Source organism: Phaseolus vulgaris, chromosome 6 (assembly GCF_051622355.1).
Source record: "Phaseolus vulgaris cultivar YP4 chromosome 6, ASM5162235v1, whole genome shotgun sequence".
In the NCBI taxonomy this organism is placed as follows: Eukaryota; Viridiplantae; Streptophyta; class Magnoliopsida; order Fabales; family Fabaceae; genus Phaseolus; species Phaseolus vulgaris.
The window spans coordinates 22,227,336-22,250,783 of record NC_143503.1 but is presented as its reverse complement, the minus strand read 5'-3'; the positions used below and the strand labels follow the sequence as shown (position 1 = coordinate 22,250,783).

Sequence of the window (23,448 nt, the reverse complement as noted above, 5' to 3'; positions counted from 1 at the left end):
CTTTGACTGACTCCTTCCTTTATTATTGCTTCCACTATCTCTGATATGTTTCTTACCTCTGATGACATATAGCGATTCACTATATAATTCCCCAGAACTCCTTTGTTATGGCTATGAATTCTATTAAAAAATTATGAAAAAATAATTTATTAAAAAATTATTATCTTGTAAAATACTAACTAAATACTTTTGATATATTTATTATTTTTAAATTGATAAATAATTGCTTACGCCAGATATTAGTTCTTTAAAATATCTTCAATCAAATATAAAATAATCTTAAAATATACATTATATTACTTAAGAATAAAAAGTTGAATCTAAAATAATTATGAGATTGTAATCAACTACACATTTTAATTAAAATATTTGGTTATTGAATTTGCACGATTTCCATAATATCAATCTTATCAATAAAATAGTTATCATTGCTCTCAAAATTAAAATATAAAAGGGCGTTGACTAAAATTTGAATTTTTTTTTTTTCTTTCTTAATGATCAGATTGTGAGGTTATGCATTTTTTTTTCTGTTTTTTAACCGTGCAAATAAAAACAAAAACAAAAACGTGTTAATTTAAAAAAATAAAATAAAATTTTTGTTAACATTTTTTAATTGTATGTACAGATAAAATTTTAATTTTTTTTCTAAATTTTCTTAACACTACTAATATAAGTTTTTTTTCACATCACAGTGAGGTTTGGAATATATTTGAAGAATAGAAACAAATAAAAAAATGGAAAGAAAGGATGAATCTATCTGTCTATATATATTGTAATGGATATTAGATTATATTGATAATATTCATAAAATAAAAAGTTATGAATAAATAACAAATTATTAATAACTAAATACTTTGTATATATTTACTGTTTTTAAATTGATAGGTTGCTTACACCTTACACCTTACACTACAATAAAATCATTAAATATAAAGATAAAAAATAATTAATCATGATTAAATTAAATATTATTATAAAAACTTAAAAATTATTGATATATAAAGTGTTTCTATTATTAATAAAAATTTATAAAATAGTTTTTAAATTATATCTAAATTAGTTATTAAGATTTTGCTACTCATATTTTATACTAAAAAGAGTAATATTGATTAATTTAAAATATAAAAATTTGGTAGTTAATAATTATATATGAATTTAAAATTACTTTATAATTATTTTATTAATAATAAAAACTAGTTTAAATATAAAAATAATAATTTATAAAATAGTCCCTAATTTAATAAAATAATAAACTATTTTAATAAAAAAATTAATTTTTATTTAATAAGTTTTTTAGTGTTAATTCCTTAAAATATCCTCAATCAAATATAAAATAATCTTAAAATATATAAATATTAGTTAAGAATAAAAAGTTGATTATCATTGCTATCAAAACTAGAATGTAAAATAACTTTATTTGACTAAAATATGAAATCTTTTGAGGATGTATTATAAAATATTTTCTTGGAAGAGATTTTGTTAATGATTAAATTGTGATATTGTCGCTTTTTTTTTAAAATGTGCAAATAAAAGAACGTATTAATTAAAAAAAATCAAGATTTTCTGTTAATACTTTTTTAATTGTATGCATATAGATAAAATTTTCTTATCTTATCTTTTCTTTGTTAACAAGTTTTTTTTTATCTATTTCTATATATTCATCAAACTATAAAACTGAGTTCTCCAGATATCACATAATCTCTTTCTTGAATTTGCCTACACATTTTTCTCTACTCACTTTTTTTCTTTGCTTCTCACACTAACCTCATCCTGCCATGACTATGATTTCAAGCGAGATATTTCCTATTTATACTTATTTGCCAGCAAAATCTCTTTACAGATTTAAAGTTGTGAACAAGGGGTTCTGCAATCTTCCAGAAGAAGGTTTTTTCCTAGTAAATCATGTTCATAACTCGTTGAAAAGAGATGATACATGTTTCTTCTTACAACTAGAGAGGTCGTGCAACGAAGAAGTTATGTTGCATCCATTACCTTCGCAACAAGGATCAGGTGTGTCTGGCAAGGTTCTTCAGTTCTTGTCAAAATCCAGTCAAATCTTAGCTTCAATCAAGGGATTGATTCTTTGTCGTGTAACAGATAAGACACCTTCTGAGTTTTACATTTGCAACCCAGCTACAAAGTCTCGGTTGCCAATTTCTTTACCCATCAATGATGAAAATTTGAATGCGCATGCACATGTGATGATCATGTTGTTGGAGTGTTATGATGAGTTTGATGATTACATGGTGGTTCATTTTGAAACCCCAACTGATTGGTCTTCAGATTATGCATGCAAAATTTTGAAGCCTCGGGAAGGATTGTGGAAACCAATGGAAAAGGGTTTCTGTGCAGGTGGTAGAAATATGAAGTTTAACATGCCTGTGCATGACAATGGAGTCATCCACTTCATTTCAGATTGTGGCTCTTACATCACTAAAGGGAGCCCTTATTTTGAACCTTATATAATGTCCTACAATCTCAAGAATGGCACCTCCACAATGCTCAAGTTGTCCAAAACTGCTAGAAAGAGCTCAACTGATGAGAAGTGTGACATGAGCATTTTCAACTGGGGTAAGGTGTCAATGGCAAGTTCCTCCATTTGCTTGGTAAGACTTAAAGGATTTACTTTCAAAGTTTGGATTTTGAAAGATTATAAAACAAGTAGGTGGAGGAGCATTATGAAGTTAAAAACAATAGAAATTGGTTTGAAGGAAAAATACCCTACAATCACAGGCTTCACAGTTATAAATGGTGAACTTCTCATTTTTGCTACTGAAAAATATATCTACAGTTGTGGCTTGACTGATGAAAACTACATGAAGATTAAGGAAATATGTGAAAACAAATGTAAATACTATGTTTCTCTTACTTCATACATGGATACTCTTCGTCCATGTGGACCTGGAGCTACACCTTTGCTATGTTAGAATTCTTATAGATGTTTGATTTGTAGAAGAAATAAATGTAACTCTTTTATGTTTTTTTATCATACTTTGTTATTATAATTTCTTTTTTATCAAATAGTAATATTGTTATGATAAATTTCATACTAATTGTTTCTACAAAATACTGTTTATTTTTTTCTTCTTTCCATTTATTGATATTTTAAATTAAAATAAAATCTACATAATATTTTATTAGGATCTTAATTTTTGTAAAATCTATTGAATATTTTACTAGATTCATATTTTTTTTATTATTACTAAAATGAGAATATTTTGTTTGTGACGTGAGTATTCAATTTAAGGTACAGAGAAAACATAGTGTTGAATAAAATTTAACTACCAATTACAGTGAAAAAGAAAGTAACCTTACCAATAACCAAAATTATCACACAAAAAAGTTGAAGTAATTCTTAACCAAAATCAAGATAATAAATGTTCTAGTCAAACTGACGCCGATAAAAAAATAAGAATAAAATAGACGTAATAGTAAAAGAAAAATCAATAAAAAAATCTAAATCTTTACATAAAATTTGAAATCCATTACTTTACTTTAATAATTTTTTATAATTTCAATTTTTTACACTTTCTTATCCAAATAACACAATATTATAAAGCATTTCAAAATCTTTACTATTATAAAATATTTCAAATTTATTTTTTAAAATAGTAAATGCCACTTGAAAAAAATCATCTATACATAACCGCAATAAAAAAAAGTTAAAATATTTTAGCTTTCGACTTAATTAATTTTCAATTTTGGCTAGATTTGCTATTCAGTTATGAGCTTCCCTACAAATCATTCATGTTAAAAAAATTATAAAATAATATTTTTTAAGGAACTCCTACTTTCTATTCAAGTAAAAAAAAAGGCTTTCAATTTTTGTAATTTAAATCTTCCACATTTTTTTCATTAATTTTGTTCTTCATAAACTTTAAAAGTTTAGATAATAATACACGCATCTAAATCTAAATAGTTAAAGATAATAATACAACATCCCATATTTTTTATACAACTTCATTATAATTCCTATTAATTCATACAACCTTAAAGTTTTCAAATAGTAAATATGTCATGTACTTCATCATCACAATATAACCACTAGCATGTCACAATTCGGTATTGTAACATCTTTTCTAAGATTTTGAAAACTTTATAAGAACTAAATTAATCTATAAATTTCTGTAATACAAGTAAAATAATTTTTATCCATGTTTATATGAAATCAAAGAAAAACATTTAAGCATGTCCCTCTTCATGCAGGAAGACAGGGCACTGAAAGTATGAATTTCACCGAGATGGGTCCTATAAGCTTATTTCACAATATACAAAACAGTATCAAGAGAATGATATGAAGCTCAACATCAGAAAATGACTTTACTTACTTTGCTACCTAGGGAACATATAAAAGTAAAAAACTCAATAAATTAATCCAGCTGAGGAACCCAAAAATTCAGATCTGGGCCAAAACAAAGAGAAAAAACTGAGTAAAAAATATATCCCTCATTTGCTAAGCTGCTGTCGCAAAGGTGGTCTCCTAACTCCATTTTCTATCCTTTCTTCCCGCACAATACCCAAACTTAACATACTTTCCAACCCTTTATTTTCTCCATAAAAGAAAAATCAACCAGAATCTTAAAGAATCATGTTTCAGGTCTTCCTTATTCTTCAATTCATGTAGGCTCCGACCTTCTCTTTGTTAAGAACAAAGGAAAGAAAGGAAAAGTATTTAATGCAACAGCACAACCCAGGACACACATGATTGGTGAATTCCCCAAACCAAAGTCCAGACACAACCCATAAAATCTCAATCTCTACTATCATCTGCCCTCAAGATTGGACAGCCAACCTTTGCAGATGCTCAAAGAAAACTTGAAGGCTCACAACATCAGTGAAGATTACATCCGAACCAGCAGACATTTCGTGTGCATTATTTATTATACGTTGCTGAGGGATTCAGTTTTGTTAATAAAAATCTAGCCTGTTAAAACATCAATGAAAACTCAGTAAGTTTCAACACGACTACAAATCTAAACTTGGTGAATCAATGAAATAAACAAAAAAAACTGTTAATATGATATGTGGTGGAAGGGGAGGAAAAGTAACTGTAACAGTTAATGAAGACAAATAACACTCAAACTGGTCTTGATAAACTATACTGACCTGGGAACCGTGCTGGTCACACACTACCAATCTAGGAACCGTGTAGCATCGAATGTTTCCTGATCAAGCGAAAATGGATGGTTAGCCAGGGATTTGTTTATAGAAAGTTTTACTCTAAAAAATTTCTCACAGATATGATAGAGAATAACATTCATAAACTAATAAAATTTAATTTTGAAAATAAAAATCATACTCAATACAGCGCAATACAATTGCTGTCCCAGAAACAGTATATTTTGTCCAGAAACTGCAAATTACAGCCTAGTTGCCTAATTCCACCGACTATCATAAGATATACCGTAATGTATAACTTTCATAAGTTATTTTCTATGAATAACTCCAATAATGTTGTTTCCAATACAGAGCTAATACATAATTACTAATAAATGATAAGTTATTTTCTATCACGTGCATTCCTCCTAATAGTAACTGCCTCCAATTTAACAATGGATCCTTCCTAACAAACCCACTTGGTTCTTGTTCCCATCACAGTACATGCCCAACAACCAAGGATTTGATATTTGATAAACTGGTTATTTGCAGCGAGTTGTGAACCAAACATTTATACACACGTACATACACCTTTCATCAAAACATCAATATAAACCTGTTCTCCCAATTTTAAGTTTTCCTATAATCACATTTGAATAAAGATATTATATAATTTATTAAAGCTTGAGAAAATAAATCTTAATGATCTTAAATTATTTTAGGAATACCAAAGAAACGGGTAAAAATACAACTTGTGACATACCTCACTCTCCATTTTTAGAGAAGCAAATCTAGCCATTACAACTTCTGCGGTTTCTTGGTCAAATCCTTGAACCAATTCCTGAAGAGAAAAATGATATAAGTAATTAAAAACCCTGTATTTATCAATTTCGTGGTCAATAAATAATTATCCTAAACAGAAAATAATGCATATGTAGGAACTAAACTAATTCAATTCAGTTTATTACATTGATATACACAATGAACACCCGGTTAGGATCCAAGAATTATAAAGAGAAGAAAAGAAAGGTTTTTATTGAATAGAAAGTAAAGAACAAGAAATAGGGGAGCACTCTCTCCTCCAAGGGTTTCTCCTTCACAAAGAGCTAAAGCTCAATCTACAAAAATATTACACACTCCCCTCCCCCTCCCCCTCTCCTTCTTTCTCTTCTTTCTTATTTATATCTAACTAGCAAATCAAATAACAAATTCGTGACTATTCTAATTCTAACTAACTCCTACTATACGTGTAACCTAACACACCCATAAATGAAAATAGATAGATTTGGATAGATATCAGCATATGACATAACATGAGAGTCAGACTTGACAATTGAATGCAAGAAACAAGAGTAAGAAGTTAAAACATTAAAGCTTTCTTAATATTATGATAAGTGTAGGCGTCCCAGATATTACTTTGACAATGAACAAGCATCCACCAAAGATATAGAAAAGGCTGAAACTACCTCAGAGCTAACAGTACTATCTACCCCTCTCCTAGTTACTGTCGTGACACGAAGCACTGATTGACCAGTTGGGTCCTGGTAACTGCAATAAGAACATGAGCATTAATATGCAATGCCTAGGGCATAAGTTTAATTAGGTACGAAATAGTACATATATGAGATCATATTGGTGGAAGTTATGTGACAACCTTGTAAGGAACTGTAGGTACAACTGTGGGTTCACAGCACCTGGGGTGTTTGCCCGATCACTTGATGAAAGATCAAACATCACAGTCAAGCACGTGCTTTTGTCAAGGACACACATCTTCCATGCCGTTGTGTTTCCCTCTCCTATAATAGAATCAGCAACAGAAGGCCCTTTCTGCAGTACGATTATAACCATCAAAATCCAGAAAAAAAAACACATTGATTCTGTCTTAGTTCTGTTACTTTGATTGACCCACTACCAACTCCAATTCCAGAGTTAATAAGCAACACGGAAATAAGAGTTTCAAACAAAAGAATATCCAACCTTTTCCAAGGAAGTGCAAGGCCCAATCACTCCCTGAATTTTGATTTCCTTGGAGCAATTTATCTCCAGGGTTCCAGTGAAACATACATAAAAAGAGCTGGCAGTGAGTACATCTGATGACAGATAAAGAAAAAAATGTCTGAAGTAAATAAGAGATAAGGGAAGAGAAAAATGAAAACACATTAACAAAAGGGAAAATGTCAGAATAACATTCAAAATGAACGAATTCTCACCAAGAGACTGTTCCCCCATTCTCAAAAACTCGCTTAAAAGAGTCCTTGAAGACTGAATGACCAAAACTTTCAGACAGGACAACAAGACCACCAGTTTTTTCAACCGCAAATTTAATTTCTGCAACTCCAACCTTTATATTTAAAGCATTCATGAATCGGCACGGTACAGAATTAAATCCTAATTGTTTTTCATTGCAACATTCTGAGAAAATTACAAACTCAAATTCATGCATGCCCACTGCATAATATAACAAGAACTTTCTTGCATACCCGCAATAAAGTCAATCACAAAAATAAAATAAAATAACTGAAATATCACCAGATTCTCTTTTAAGCAGAAAAGTAAATGGAAATCATGATTATATTTTTTTATCAACAATGAATTAATAGAATAAAATAGAACACTTTAGGGTGTCCCAACACAGCAAAGCAAAATTAAGTGATACACCACTTAACTCAAATCTTAAACTATTTAAACAGTCCCTATCCAAACAGAACTGGGACTTGATGGCTATTTAGCCACTGAAATTTTAACAATCTAAAAACTTGAAGTCTATCTCTCTACCCATTGTAGCAATACCAAACCTACTACCATGTGCACTACACTTTATTGCCAAAGTGAGGCACGGCCTATGCTGCCAATCTACTTCCAAAAGTTACAAAAATCTCCACACATCCTTATCTTTTAAGCTCCAAGAGCTGGTCTACTAACCACACAAAAGATGCATCTGCCAAAACTGCAAAATGTTGACCAGCATTGACAGCATTTGGACATGGGTTTACAGGTCAGATTTTTGCCTAGCAGACCACACAACAAACCTTTATCCTGCTTGCTGCTGCAATAAATAACCCAGAACCCTTTTATGCTTAATAAATCACTTATACACCATCATCTTCCTTGTCCCTTCCTCAGCGCCCTTCTTGTAACGTATATATGACTCCAGCATAAAGAGAATCATTGTCCCTGCATCCCTACCATAAGACTTTTCCAACCAATAGACATAGATATACAATTCTAACCAATAGCTAATGCGCAGAACAGAAATGGAAATCATGATGCCATCATACAATCACTCAGATGGATGAAAGGGACACATTAATAAACCACACTGAAATATAGCTTCACAGGTCATGTAGCCAAGCGTTGCCAATAATAGGGAAACAAATTTAATTTGGAATATGTCATCAAATAAGCCAGTAAAAATTGTACATAACTACACGAATCTACTTAGTCCGTCAATGTAAAATAAGATAATAAGGTGTTTTATGAAATTAAATTAAGAGAAAAGGAACTTGATAATCAGAACTCACTACGTGATTCAAACTTTCTGATATCTATCAGCAGCACAGCAAGTGAAAGAAATCATTAGGTATGAGAATATTAAAGTAAATTAATGAATTCCAAATTTTATGTAAGGATTTGGATTTTTTTTTATTGATTTTTCTTTTTCCTGTTAAGTCTATTTTATTTTTATTTTTTTATGGACGTCATTATGACTAGAACATTTATTACCTTGATTTTGGTTAAGAATTACTAACTTTTTTGTCTGATAATTTTGGTTATTGATAACTTTCCTTTTTCACTGTAATTGGTAGTTAAATTTTCTTCCACACTCAGTACCTTAAACTGAATACTCACGCCACAGACCAGATATTTTCATATTAATAATAAAACTAAACAAAAATATGAATCTAGTAAAAATATTCAATAGATTTAAAAAAAATTAAGATCCTAATAAAATATTCTGTAGATTTTATTTAAATTTAAAATATAGATTAAATGGAAAGAAGCAAAAAAAATAAGCACTAATTTTTAGAAACATTTAGTATGAAATTTATTATAACAATATTACTATTTGGTAAAAAGAAATTTTAATAACAAAGTATGATAAAAAAAACATAAAAGAGTTACATTTATTTCTTCTCCAAATCAAACATTTATAAGAATTCTAACATAGCAAAGATATAGCTTCAGGTCCACATGGACGAAGAGTATCCATGTATGAAGTAAGAGAAACATAATATTTACATTTGTTTTCACATATTTCCTCAATCTTCATGTAGTTTTCTCCGATCAAGCCACAACGGTAGATATATTTTTCAGTAGCAAAAATGAGAAGTTCACCATTTATAACCGTGAAGCCTGTGATTGTAGGGTATTTTTCCTTCAAACCCATTTCTGTTGTTTTTACCTTCATAATTCTCCTCCACCTACTTGTTTTATAATCTTTCAGAATCCAAACTTTGAAAGTAAATCTTTTAAGTCTTACCAAGCAAATGGAGGAACTTGCCATTGACACCTTACTCCAGTTGAAAATGCTCATGTCACACTTCTCGTCAGTTGAACTCTTTCTAGCATTTTTGGACAACCTGAGCATTGTGGAGGTTCCATTCTTGAGATTGTAGAACATTATATAGGGTTCAAAATAAGGGCTCCCTTTAGTGATGTAAGAGCCACAATCAGAAATGAAGTGGATGACTCCATTGTCATGCACAGGCATGTTAAACTTCATGTTTCTACCACCTGCACAAAAACCCTTTTCCATTGGTTTCCACAATCCTTCCCGAGGCTTCAAAATTTTGCATGCATAATCTGAAGACCAATCAGTTGGGGTTTCAAAATAAACCACCATATAATCATCAAACTCATCATAACACTCCAACAACATGATCATCACATGCGTATGTGCATTCAAATTTTCATCACATGGGTAAAGAAATTGGCAACCGAGACTTTGTAGCAGGGTTGCAAATGTAAAACTCAGAAGGTGTCTTATCTGTTGCACGACAAAGTATCAATCCCTTGATTGAAGTTAAGATTTGACTGGATTTTGACAAAAACTGGAGAACCTCGTCGGACACACCTGATCCTTGCTGCAAAGGTAATGGGTGCAACTTAACTTCTTCGTTGCACGGCCTCTCTAGTTGTAAGAAGAAACATGTATCATCTCTTTTCAACGAGTTATGAACATGACTAGGAAAAAACCTTCTTCTGGAAGATTACAGAACCCCTTGCTTACAGCTTTAAATTTGTAAAGAGATTTTGCTGGCAAATAAGTACAAATAGGAAATATCTCGCTTGAAATCATGGCCATGACTGACTAAGGTTAGTGTGAGAAGCAAAGAAAAAAAAGTGAGAAGTAGAGAAAAGTGTGTAGACAAATTCAAAAAAGAGATGATATGATGTCTGTATAACTCAGTTTTATAGTTGGATGAATATATATAGAAATAGATAAAAAAAAAAAACTTGTTAACCAAGATAAGGTAAGATAAGAAAATTTTATCTATATGCATACAATTAAAAGATATTAACATAAAATCTTATTTTTTTTAATTAATATGTTCTTTTATTTGCACATTTTAAAACAGAAAAAAACGACATTATCAAAATTTCATCATTAACAAAATCTCTTCCAAGAAAATACTATATAATACATTGAAATTTTAGTCAAATAAAATTATTTTATATTCTAGTTTTGATATCAATGATAATCAACTTTTTACCATTAACGAATATTTTGTATATTTTAAGATTATTTTATATTTGATTGAGGATATTTTAAGGAATTAATACAAAAATAATTTATTAAATAAAAACTAATTTTAAAGATTAAAATAATTTGTTATTTGATTCAATTAGATATTACTTTATAAACTAGTTTTTATTATTAATAACAAATTATAAAGTAATTTTTAAATTGGTATCTAACTAACTATAAAGTACACATTTTAATTAAAATATTTGGTTACTGAATTTGCAGGATTTCCAAAACATTAATCTCGTCAATGTTATCATGGCTATCAAAACTAAAATATAAAGGACTTTATTTAACTAAACTTTGAAATCTTTTTCATAATGTATCATGTAATATTTTCTTGGAGAGATTTTCTTAATGAAGATTTTGATGTTATCTCCTTTTCCCTATTTTTAATAGTACAAATAAAATAAAAAAGGTATTACTTCAAAAACAAATCAAGATTTTCTGTTAATATTTTTTTACTTATATGCATATAGATAAAATTGGTTAACACATTCTTTTCTTCCTATTTTTATATATTCATCAAACTATAAAATTGATTTTTCTAGATATCACTTAATCTCTCCCTTGAATTTGTCTACTTCTCACTTCTTTACTTTGTTTCTCACACTAACCTCACTTTGTACTTATTTAACAACAAAATCTCTGTACAGATTTAAAGCTGTGAGCAAGGGTTATGGAATCTTTTAGAAAAAGGCTTTTTACTAGTGAATCATGTTCATAACTCGTTGAAAAGAGATGATACATGTTTCTTCTTACAACTAGAGAGGTCGGGCAACGAAGAAGTTAGGTTGCATCCATTACCTTCGCAACAAGGATCAGGTGTGTCTGGCAAGGTTATCCAGTTCTTGTCAAAATCCAGTCAAATCTTAGCTTCAATCAAGGGATTGATACTTTGTCGTGCAACAGATAAGACACCTTCTGAGTTTTACATTTGCAACCCAGCTACAAAGTCTCGGTTGCCAATTTCTTTACCCACCCATGATGAATATTTGAATGTACATGCGCATGTGATGATCATGTTGTTGGAGTGTTATGATGAGTTTGATGATTACATGGTGGTTCATTTTGAAACCCCAACTGATTGGTCTTCAGATTATGCATGCAAAATTTTGAAGCCTCGAGAAGGATTGTGGAAACCAATGGAAAAGGGTTTTTGTACGGGTGGTAAAAACATGAAGTTTAACATGCCTGTGCATGACAATGGAGTCATCCACTTCATTTCAGATTGTGGCTCTTACATCACTAAAGGGAGCCCTTATTTTGAACCCTATATAATGTCCTACAATCTCAAGAATGGCACCTCCACAATGCTCAAGTTGTCCAAAACTGCAAGAGCTCAACTGATGAGAAGTGTGACATGAGAATTTTCAACTGGGGAAAGGTGTCAATGACAAGTTCCTCCATTTGCTTGGTAAGACTTAAAAGATCTACTTTCAAAGTTTGGATTTTGAAAGATTATAAAACAAGTAGGTGGAGGAGAATTATGAAGGTAAAAACAAAAGAAATGGGTTTGAAGGAAAAATATCCTACAATCACAGGGTTCACGGTTATGAATGGTGAACTTCTCATATTTGTTACTAAAAACAGTTGCGGTTTGACTGGTGAAAACTACATGAAGATTAAGGAAATATATGAAAACAATTGTGACATGAATATTTTCAACTGGGGTAACTTGTCAATGGCAAGTTCCTCCTTTTGCTTGTTAAGACTTAAAAAGATCTACTTTCAAGTTTTGAAAGATAACAATGATAGATGTCAAATAAAAAAAATTAAATGACATTTTATGGTTGATATTGAATTAAAAAACATCAACTTAAAAAACTAGTTTATTGGTATTTTTATTACCATCTATGAATTAATCCAATAATATTGTTTCTAATACATAACTAATACATAATTACAAATACATGATAGTTATTTTCTATTGCTAGCACTCCTAATAGTAACTGCCTCAAATTTAACAATGGGTCCTTCCTAACAAACCCACTTGTTTCTTGTTCCATCACAGAACATGTCCAATAACAAACCCACTTGTTTCTTGTTCCATCACAGAACATGTCCAATAACTAACGATTTTGTTGGAGATCCCACATCAATTCAGAATCAGTACCATACACCCCCTCATGCTAAGGCTACCAACTTGTATGTGCAGGGATATATTAGATATCTCACGTCCACTAGAGATTAGGACATTTTATTCTGTATAAATGAATACAAATCTCACCTTATAAATCGATTTTACAACTTTAAGTTAAACTTAAAGTTTATTCTTAATAGATTCGATATTTGATAAACTAGTCATTTACAGCTAGTTGTGAACCAAACATTTATACACGTACACAACTTGTGACATACCTCACTCTCCATTTTTAGAGAAGCAACCCTAGCCATTACAACTGCTGCGGTTTCTTGGTCAAATCCTTGAACCAATTCCTGAAGAGAAAAATGATATAAGTAATTAAAAACCTTGTATTTATCAATTTAGTTGTCAATAAATAATTATCCTACACGGAAAATAATGCATATGTAGGAACTAAACTAATTCAATTCAGTTTATTACATAGATATACACAATGAACACCCATAAATGAAAATAGATTTGAATAGATATCAGCATATTAATGGAAGGGGAGGAAAAGTAACTATAACAGTTAATGAAGACAAATAACACTCAAACTGGTCTTAAAACCTGTGAAGAAGTGTACTCTTCCCTTCACCCTGAGGACAGAGAAAAGAGAAATGGACTTACAATGATCTCATTGCTTTATTGACATAAAACATACTGGTAGCATGACTGCACGAAACCAAGATAGGTAGTTATACCATCTTTGCCAAATTCAAACGTACCATGGATGAGATGAAAAACTGAAGCTACCTACAACCACCATCATCTACAGACAAGGAAGTGTAAAACATCTCTATTTCTTCTGAGAGCTTTTTACTGCCTGTATGAAATCCCCTGGAAACCGTATCTACGTACGCCTCTGATGTCATTAAATCAATGAGAAACTCAAAAAAATGTCTCCCGTATCATACGATGCCGTGAGGACCTTCTTTATCACCTCATTTGGGAGACCCTCTTGAGCATAGTTAGTGTAAATGCACTTTCTGCATTCCTGTAAATATCAGAATGGCATAACTACGGCGCATATACAATTTAAATAACCTTAAGTTTTATACACATTCTAACTTCTATACCCATTTTAAACTTTATTTCTTTCTCTGTATCCTTCCTATCTCTCTTCTCTTTCCTTCCCTACGAAAGTATACAAATTTCAATGAGTGTAAAGGGAACCTTTTCACATTATTCTTTTGCTGAATCACCTTATAAAATGGATACGCTACGCATGAAAGAATTGTATTGTATGAGCTTTACAAAATACAAGGAAATAATGGTATGTATGGTGCAAACACGGATAAAGCATAAAGTAACTGCGGAAACCTAATAGAAGACAAGGAAGGAGTTACCTGGGGAATTTGATTTATAGTTGCAATTTGTTCTGTAGTTAAGAAGTTAGATTCCAGTAGTTCTCGAAATAAAACCAAAATCTCCGAACTCAAGTTACTTGCAGTAAAGTTATCCAGTATGCCAGATATACTTTAACTATCAAACACAGATCTCATCCACTGAGGGATTTTACGCAGTTTTAGCAAAGCTATAGCTATGAGTACTTGAGGGCTTTGTTTGTTCGTGAATGATTGTGATGCTAAAGCAGGAGCTGCAAAAAGATATTGTCATCTCCTCAATAGTCAATCTACACCAGCTACTCCCTTCCAAGAGTTTTGTTTCTTTTGTCAGATTTTCCCATCCCAGAATAATTGACAGGCAGAAGCAAAAATTTGTAGCCAGATCATTATATAAAACCAGCCCTTCCAATATGCTCCTTATGGACATTAAGTACCCAACAGTACATCTCAACTCTTCATGATTACTGTTTATTTGATCTGATATTCTGTTAAATAACTCCAACAGACTATAAGAAGCAGCAATCTTGATCTTGATTACAGGAGATTAGGCTAAACAGGCCGAACTCCATTAACAATTTTCGAGTGTGTTTTTTCCTCTTTATCTCTTTTATTATTTCGCTTTATTTATTTAATATTATTTGTCGGGTAGCTCTGTTAGGGTTTTGTTTTAGTGGGAAAATTACCCGTTTTTCCCAACAGGTTTCAATGAAACAAGAAGCTTTGCCAATCCACAAACTCTGGTAGGATAGCATGCAAGCTAGAATAGAAGATTTAGGATTTAAAACTCATTGTTTTAAATATTTAGAAAAGACCATTAAGGGTGCAAAATATAATTTTCTTACTTTAATATGCTATAATTTATTTGCCAGAAGTGAAGAAGATAAAATATACTTTTTTTTCTTTTTGTTACTGATGTGAAGGGCTTACCTTTTAACCGCGAAGTAATGAAGCAGAAGCACAAATATTAAAGTTTCTCCAGTGCTTGTTCCCTCGTCGTGTTCTACCAAAGCAGGTCCCTTCAAAGAAGCAGTAGAGACTACGGTGTTGACCATTGAGATTATAGAAGTATTAAAAAGAACGGCCTTCGAAGTCTCTTCAAGTCTTTTCTTGGTGGAAAGATGCAAAATTAAGGAAAGAATGCCAATAACGAAGAGACTTTCGTCACTTAAGATATCAACCTTTTCGGATGGAATTGAATACTACTCTATCATCTTCAGTAGTGGACGTGGTGTGAGAACAATCATTAACTGAGTCATTATGTTTTCTAGTATGTCTAGGGATACTCTATCATTATGTATTTTTCCACCTCATCTGTAACAATGGTGGTTTTGCTGTAATCTACTTCCATTTGGTGCTTATACTTGTATCTATTTATTTCTAATATTTCGTAATAATTATTGTAACACATCTCCAAATAGTTGTTGGTGGCCTGTTATGCATTATAATGTACTACAGATGTTTTTGCATGCATGGGCATTGTATTACTCAATCCTCACATCAGTTATCTTTAGCCATACAGAGTACAGCTCTGCTCTCCCTAAAATGCTTGTAACTAACGCTCCTCTGCATATTCAAATTTGAAAATCGGGCTAAATGACAACGTATTAACAAAACTCAATAATGTGCCATGTCATCATTACGGACAAAGATTATGCATGAATGGGTTCGAATTTGATATTACATTAAAATCAATCAAATCACACAAATTTAATGTTTAACCAAAAATTGAATCAAACGACACTGCTAACACCTCTGAACAGAAGTAGGGTGGAACGTTAGAAAATTCAGGGACTATGTCGAAAGCTAGAGTAAATTGGCACGAACAATTGTATTCTAACCAAATAAAAAAAGAGAGGTCAGTAGACAACCAAAGGAAATGAGACCCAAAAATGGCTCTACCCACATAAAAAATAGGTCAGTAGGCCGCTCTAAGAGGAAGATAGGACTTAAAATAGAAGTCTAATAATGATAATGATTAAATTTATACGGGAGCAATATGAATAAATATAAGTTCAGCTACTCAAACCTTCATAGCTACCGCAACCCAACTTTGATCAGCAGATAGTGTTTCAGGATGCACTCAAAGTGTTAAAAACCAAAATCAAGATGGACATGTAAGTTGCTGTCGACAAGGAATTACTCAAATAAAACCAACTCCTGATTGTTGTCGCCATTCCATGCAAAGATAATTGCTCACAAGCAGTTGGGTAGACATGGACCATAGTTTCCATGACATTGGGAACACATACTACGTCACATGCATGCCTTTCTTCCTTCAAGAGCTGTGCTAATAGGCACACGAAAATTCTAGCTCCGTAGTTATCCTCTGTTGATACTAACTCTGCTAGCGTCTGGACGTTAACAGTTTGATTATTGTTGCAAAATTTGGTTGATATTCCTTTCAGAGAGACAAGCTAAAATGGCATGTCTTGTTGCTTCCACGATTGATTTTGACATATCCAGAGCTCCATTACAAGATGGATATCTTATAAGAGCCACAAAGACGGAGCAGACCATTATAAAGGTCTCGGGAATCATACCCATTTCTCCATCAGAATACTTTCTGAGCATACTTATCAAAACAAGAATCAGTTCCTCTAGTTGAGAAATTGATACAGATCCAGGGCACTGAGAAATGCATTCATAAATAAGCTTCAATGTCGCACACTGGACAGGGTGAAAAGGAATGTCCGCCACATAATGTAATGCCGGAATAAGAGTTGAAATTCCAACAACGAGTCTTAGTTTAAAACTTTCCTCAGCAGTTGATAACCTGAAGGCGCATCTTGACTGCTGGATCCTTATACTCTGTTCATTAATAGAATAATTAGTAAGCCACGTACCAATGCATAACAATAACGACAAAATTAAGTTCTGCATTCACAAGCTTATAACAGAAAAAGTTCAGGTAAACTAAATTAGATTAATAAAACCGACTAGATCCAGATAACCAACTCTGAATTCCGTTAATAAGAAATGAATCTAAATTAGGACAAATGTTTTCAGTCTATATATTGTGGCAATAAACGAGGCTATAAAGTATGCACAGTATTCAACACAGCAAAATCAATATCGCTTTCATCTAGGAGAGAAAGAACTTCTTTGGCAAGTTCAATACTAGGTTCTCACCTGACAATCTTAATATTTCAAATAAATAATCCGCAATATTTTCTTCCACCAAGACTCGAATCTCATAGTCTGAAGTTTTGACTGAAGACAAATAGTGAAAGAGTAAATCTATAGTGCCGATTTGAACTTTACTGTCTGACGACGTAATGGGCCTTTGATGGCTTCAGCAAACAGATTTACCAGAGATGTGCCCCTGGTTCCATCTTCAGTTTCTTTAGAGTTAACTCCTCCATTGGAAGAGATGTTACAAGCATCATATGCACATTCTTCCCTGAGCAAACGTCTTCGAGCCAGAATGGTCAAAAGTGCTAATTAACAAAAATGTAAACTGTCATTCAAAAAAGAAACAAAAATGACAATTATGTTGTAAACTATAGCATCTTACAGTTGTTGATATCTATTCTGTGAACTATGGCCATACTACTGACTTTTAACCATCCCTGGAATTTTAACGTTAACCACTCGTTCATTAAGCCAGCAACTTTGGTAATTCGGATGATGCAGGATACGGATGCAAACTCTTGGAGAAAGATACAAACAGGTAATCAACCTTTCCATTGAAATTCATGAAACAAATGGTCATCAGATGTAATGCATGGCATGCCAGTGTTTTTTGTCTTCATATTGTCAACATGTAAAAGTCTAGTGTTCTATACCACCTTTGTATCTAGTACTATGAGTAGTTATGTAGTTGAGTATCCGTTTGAGACAACGTCCTAATGTCAATCTCTAGTCTACCCATCCAAAATAGGCTTCACGAAAAAGTTAAAACAAACAAGACAACCAAAAAGAAGTTTGGAGTTTTCTTTTCAAGGAACAAAAATACTGAGAACTTGATAACGGACCAATACAATTCAAGCGAACATCGTCAGTCTCCATGAGCACATCGACCAACAGGTACAATATCTGTGGACAAAAGGGAATCAACATATCACTTCCTTCTCCCTCTGCTAATGTACTCTGAAGAACAGATAGTTTATAAAGGACAAAGAGGACCTCCCCTCGGATCTCCTCACTGCACGGAGCGAGCAAAGGACTTACCACGTGAAATAAATTTTAAATTCCTCGGTACAGCAAGTATCCAAAGCATAATATATGTGAACAATACCTCGGAAATCGAAGGCCCGTAACAAGAACAGAAATGAGGCTACAAATGTCTTTTATGTGTTTATGGAGATCATCATCCTTCTCACTATTCAGAAGAGCCCCAAGGCAGTGAACCTGTCCATTCAGAACAATAGAAACAATCCATAAAAATTTCCATTTAGGTATAATAAGATTATTAACTTCTGTAATAGGCAATCATATCTAGGGTGAATCCTAAGTTATGTATGGATAAACTAGTCTATAAGTATAAACACTTTTAAAAAATGAATTGAATACTTTAATGAAGTTAAAATAAACTTAAACACTTCAGTTCATGAAATTGTTAATTATATAAATTGATTTTAGCTATCGAAGAAAGCTAAATTTATCTTACTTCCTACTTATAAAAGGTTACTAAAAAATTTATTCAAACAGTTAATTGACAAGGTAAAAATGCGGAAGGGAAACTGAAATCACCATGTGCAGCTGAGGGGAAGACCAACCGAAAGCACCGGAAGTGATGCGATCGGAAACCCTAGCGACGAATTCGCGGGAAACGGAAGGATCGGCGGACGCAGAGAGGGAGAGGATGAGATGCGTGAGCTGAGCGGCGATTGGTTCGTCGTGGAAGGAGGAGAGGGCGGCGACGAGAGGCGAAAGGAAGAAGTGAGGGTGGAAGGTGAGAAGCGGTTGAAGGAAGTGAGGAAGTGAGAAGGATCGAGAGAGCTGGGAGAGAGCGTAGGAGACATGGACGGTTGGGGAGAGAGGATTGGAGAGGAGGTTGGAGAAGCAGACGAGGCAGATGGAAGCGCCGTCGTGAGTTTGGAGGTTCAACGAAGATCGATGGCCCTGAGAACATGAAACTGAAAATCCCTCGTCGTCGGCGACAACAACTTCCACATCGCGTGAATCGCTGCACCACTACATTCTCTTCTCTCTACTCAACAATCACCACAATGCTGCTGCTACTGCTTTCGTTTTTTTGGCGCCATGCTTAGCTTTAAATTGAAAGGTAGTTACTAAGCTTTTCTGTTGAGCTGCGTTGTTCGTATGTGATGGCAATTGCTTCCTCCACCCGATCAATTGTGATTGGCACCCGATACATTTTTTAAATTCCAAAAATGCCCTTGTCTTCTTCATTTATGAAAACATTGAATGGTGAGGAAAAAGAAGTTCATGAATGTGTGAAGCTTTGGTTTGAGCTGCAAAAGAGAAGGTTGTGCTTCGTTCATTGTTGCTAAGTTGAGTGTAAGCTTCGTTTGGCAAGTTAATGAGGTAAGTAAGCCATTTTCGTTCGTCTTTGGTTATTTTCTCGAGCTCAGCTGGTCTCGGATATCGGAATCCGGAATTCAAATTTTCTGCCTACGGATATTAATATCCGGAAGTCAAAATTTTGTATACGGATAATAATATCCGGAACTAGGATTTGCCTACGGACGCTGATATCCGTAGTTCATATTTGCCTTACGGATGAAAATATCCGAAACTAGTATTTGCCTTACGGATGCAAATATCCGTAGTTCATAATATTGCCTTACGGATGAAAATATCCGGGACTAGTATTTGCCTTACGGATGAAAATATCCGTAGTTCATAATATTGCCTTACGGATATATATATCCGTAAGTTAACTGTTGATATTTTTTTGGTTATGGATTAATTTATCCGGAAGTGAAGTGTTAATTTTTTTCAGCAACCGAATGGATACAACAGAGTCATACATGGGAGTTTTAGGGGAGATTAATGTGTGGGATGGATTAGATGATGTTGATCTGGAGCAGTCAACAAGTTATAACGCATTAGATAATGAACACAGGGCACATGAATGTAGTGAGGCATTTTCTACAAATGAGGTATGGTCAATGTTGGGTTGTGAATGTTTTTTATATGAATTATTTTTAAATTTGGCATGATGATCAAGATGTTCTTTTAAATTTTTAAGAATGTTATTGTAGGTATTTCGTGATCGAGATGAGCTGTTAGATTGGGCAAGAAGTGTTGGCTATAGTTATGGGTTTGTCATTGTTATATTAAGGTCAGATACATGGACGGGCCAACGAGGAAGGATGACCTATGTATTGTTAGGTTGTGAGAGAGGAGGTAAATACAGACGGTATAAAAAAGAAGTAGATGTCAGTCAAACTGGAAGTAGGAAGTGTGAGTGTCCTTTCAGATTGCGAGGCAAACCAGTCAAAGGTGGTCAAGGGTGGAAGGTGGAATTAATTTGTGGTTCTCACAATCATGACTTGGCAGAGACAATGGTGGGTCATCCCTATGCTGGAAGGTTAAGTATAGAGGAAAAGGTTATGGTTGAGGATATGAGTAAAACTGCGGTGAAGCCAAGAAATATTTTACTAACCATGAAAGAGAGAAATGAAAAGAATGTGACAACGATTAAGCAGGTTTATAATGCAATCACTGTTCACCGAAGATCACAACGAGGTCACAGAACAGAAATGCAACAACTGATGTTGTTACTAGAGCGAGACAGGTACGTGCATTGGTGTAGGTGCGATGAGGTCTCTAATATTGTGCAAGATATATTTTGGACACACCCAGATTCAGTAAAATTGGTGAACTCATTTAACATTGTCATATTAATGGATAGTACGTACAAGACGAACAAGTATAGGATGCCGTTACTTGAGGTTGTTGGGATTACGTCTACAGGTTTGACTTTCTCCGTTGCATTTTGTTTACTAGCAGCAGAAAAGGAAAATAATTTTTTTTGGGCCCTTGACAGACTTAAAGGGTTGTTTTTAAGAGTTGATTCATGCCCTAGGGTGGTGGTATGTGATAGAGATGTTGCCTTAATGAATGCAATTAGAATGGTGTTTCCTGAAGCTTATAATTTGCTATGTCGGTTTCACATTGATAAAAATGTGAAAGCAAAATGTAAAATGTTGGTGCATCCAAGAGAGGCATGGGATCAAGTAATGGAAGTGTGGGGATCTGTTGTGGATTGTGATATTGTTGAGGCCTTTGAAGATCGTGTCAATGCTCTCGAGTTGTCTGTTCTCCATGGCCTATATTTGTTGATTATGTGATGGATACATGGTTACGTCCAAATAAAGAAAAATTTGTCAAGGCATGGATAGATAAGGTGATGCACTTAGGAAACACAACAAGTAACAGAGTTGAGGCGGCACACTGGAGCCTAAAGAGAGTTCTTCAGAATTCGATGGGGGATTTATGTTTCTGCTGGGATTCCATCAATAAGATGATTATTTTACAACATAATGCAATCAAAGATTCATTCCAAAAGAGTTTGCATGTGGTTGGACATCGGTTCAAGGTTACAACTTACAAAAAATTGTTAGGTTTTGTGTCTAAATATGCTTTGAACCTTATTTCAGAAGAACTTGATAGGGTTAAATCAGTGGGGTTTGATAAAAGTAGGTGTGGATGTAGTCTTACCAGAAATTGTACCAGCAAAATGTATTCCTTTCCTTGATCAGTTCCCTGTAGGGTATTATCCATATATTGTTGATGTTGTTGACGTTAGGGCTGATGGCCATTGTGGCTACCGTGCTGTTGCTGCCCAATTGGGAATGGGAGAGGAGTCATGGGCTGTTGTTCGAATGAATTTGTTAAAAGAACTAAGTGAATGGAGACAAGAATATGTTCAACTCTTTGGTGGTGATGATAGATATGAATACTTGAAGAACTCACTTCTAGTGGAACACATGTCTATGGTACCAACCACTAAAACCATTTCATTTTTACATTGCATTTCTTTATTTAACTTTGTTTGTCAATTGTACTTGCAGGCAGGAACAGATAAGTGGATGACAATTCCAGACATGGGATATGTTATTGCAAATCGGTATAATGTCATTCTTGTTTCTTTGTCCATGTTACAATCATTGAGTATTTTTCCTTTAAGAACCCAAGCACCAAGTAACTTCCGTCAACACCGAATCATTGCAATTGGACATGTCCACGGAAATCATTTTGTCCAGGTTTAAACTAAACCAATCAAGATTGATGTGCTAAATCAAGATTTGTGTACCTTATATTTATTACCTTTATAGGTCAAGCTCAAAGATGGTTGTCCAATTCCACCTACGGATATATTGTGGGCATCACATCGTTATCCGGCGGCCCAAACTTGGTCAACATACTACACTAGCCGGATACAAGTTTATACCCAACTAATGTCCATTAGACGATATTTGTAATTATAACATTTGTAATAGCATAATTTAGATTTATGGATGTTTAGTACATTTGCAGTTGTCCTACAATATTCACTGAAGTCACTGTTATGCCTACGGATAAAAAAATCCGGAAGTCACTGTTATGCCTACGGATAAAAAAATTCGGAAGTCACTGTTATGCCTACGGATAAAAAAATCCGGAAGTCACTGTTATGCCTACGGATAAAAAAATCCGGAAGTCACTGTTATGCCTACGGATAAAAATATCCGTAAGTCATACTTTTGCCTACGGATAAATATATGCGTAAGCCAGTGATTTCTGTACTAATGATCATATTGAAACATATAAGGATCATATTGAAACATATAAAGAAATCGTAATACATCTGACATATTGAGAAATCCTAATCAATCATTCCTACGTGCATGTCTCCTGACATAAACAGCTATTTGATCAGTCGCTCCTCGTGCTAACGTAATGGCTGCTTGTATGCCTTCCCAAACAGGGCTGCCCTCCACGACATCGCCATGATCAAGTAATGGCTGCAATGTCTCTGTAATTCTACGACAAATACCCTACAAGCATGAATGACATACTATTAGAAAAAAACAATAGAAATTAATATCTTAACAAGGTTAGAAGCATACCAGAGCAGGATGTGACTCCTCATGATGACTTGGCACTGCTTCGTGATGACGTGCATCTGAGGGTACCGGTACAGGACGGTCATCCTCATCTGTATTAATCACATATGG

At 33.3% G+C, this 23,448-nt stretch overlaps 3 protein-coding genes, 1 non-coding gene and 1 pseudogene across 5 annotated transcripts; 2 read left to right on the top strand and 3 right to left on the bottom strand.

Annotated features, from left to right (window-relative positions):
• The first annotated feature begins 1,775 nt into the window (after positions 1–1,775).
• Positions 1,776–2,927, top strand: LOC137833454 (F-box protein At5g49610). Its single transcript, XM_068641802.1, has one exon. It carries the CDS (start codon positions 1,776–1,778, stop codon positions 2,925–2,927), a length of 1,152 nt encoding a protein of 383 aa, XP_068497903.1.
• Positions 2,928–5,111: 2,184 nt separating this feature from the next.
• Positions 5,112–6,539, bottom strand: LOC137831299 (uncharacterized). Its single transcript, XR_016521730.1, has 3 exons — positions 6,066–6,539; positions 5,861–5,938; positions 5,112–5,165 (listed from the first exon to the last, which is right to left on the bottom strand). It is a non-coding gene; the product is annotated as an uncharacterized LOC137831299 (transcript).
• Positions 6,540–6,888: 349 nt separating this feature from the next.
• LOC137833451 (protein PUTATIVE RECOMBINATION INITIATION DEFECT 1-like) lies at positions 6,889–20,255 on the bottom strand (annotated as a pseudogene). The gene is made up of 14 exons (XR_016521750.1): positions 20,241–20,255; positions 19,010–19,453; positions 18,555–18,667; positions 18,292–18,461; positions 17,447–17,754; positions 16,691–17,125; positions 15,245–15,516; positions 15,015–15,054; positions 14,318–14,846; positions 13,725–13,965; positions 13,599–13,643; positions 13,205–13,282; positions 7,075–8,271; positions 6,889–6,924 (listed from the first exon to the last, which is right to left on the bottom strand). The product of XR_016521750.1 is annotated as a protein PUTATIVE RECOMBINATION INITIATION DEFECT 1-like (transcript).
• LOC137833453 (uncharacterized) lies at positions 9,257–9,976 on the bottom strand. Its single transcript, XM_068641800.1, has one exon. It carries the CDS (start codon positions 9,974–9,976, stop codon positions 9,257–9,259), a length of 720 nt encoding a protein of 239 aa, XP_068497901.1.
• Positions 20,254–21,579, top strand: LOC137833449 (protein FAR1-RELATED SEQUENCE 5-like). The gene is made up of 2 exons (XM_090303919.1): positions 20,254–20,385; positions 20,488–21,579. Exons 1-2 carry the CDS (start codon positions 20,254–20,256, stop codon positions 21,577–21,579), a joined length of 1,224 nt encoding a protein of 407 aa, XP_090160045.1.
• The last annotated feature ends 1,869 nt before the right edge of the window (positions 21,580–23,448 follow it).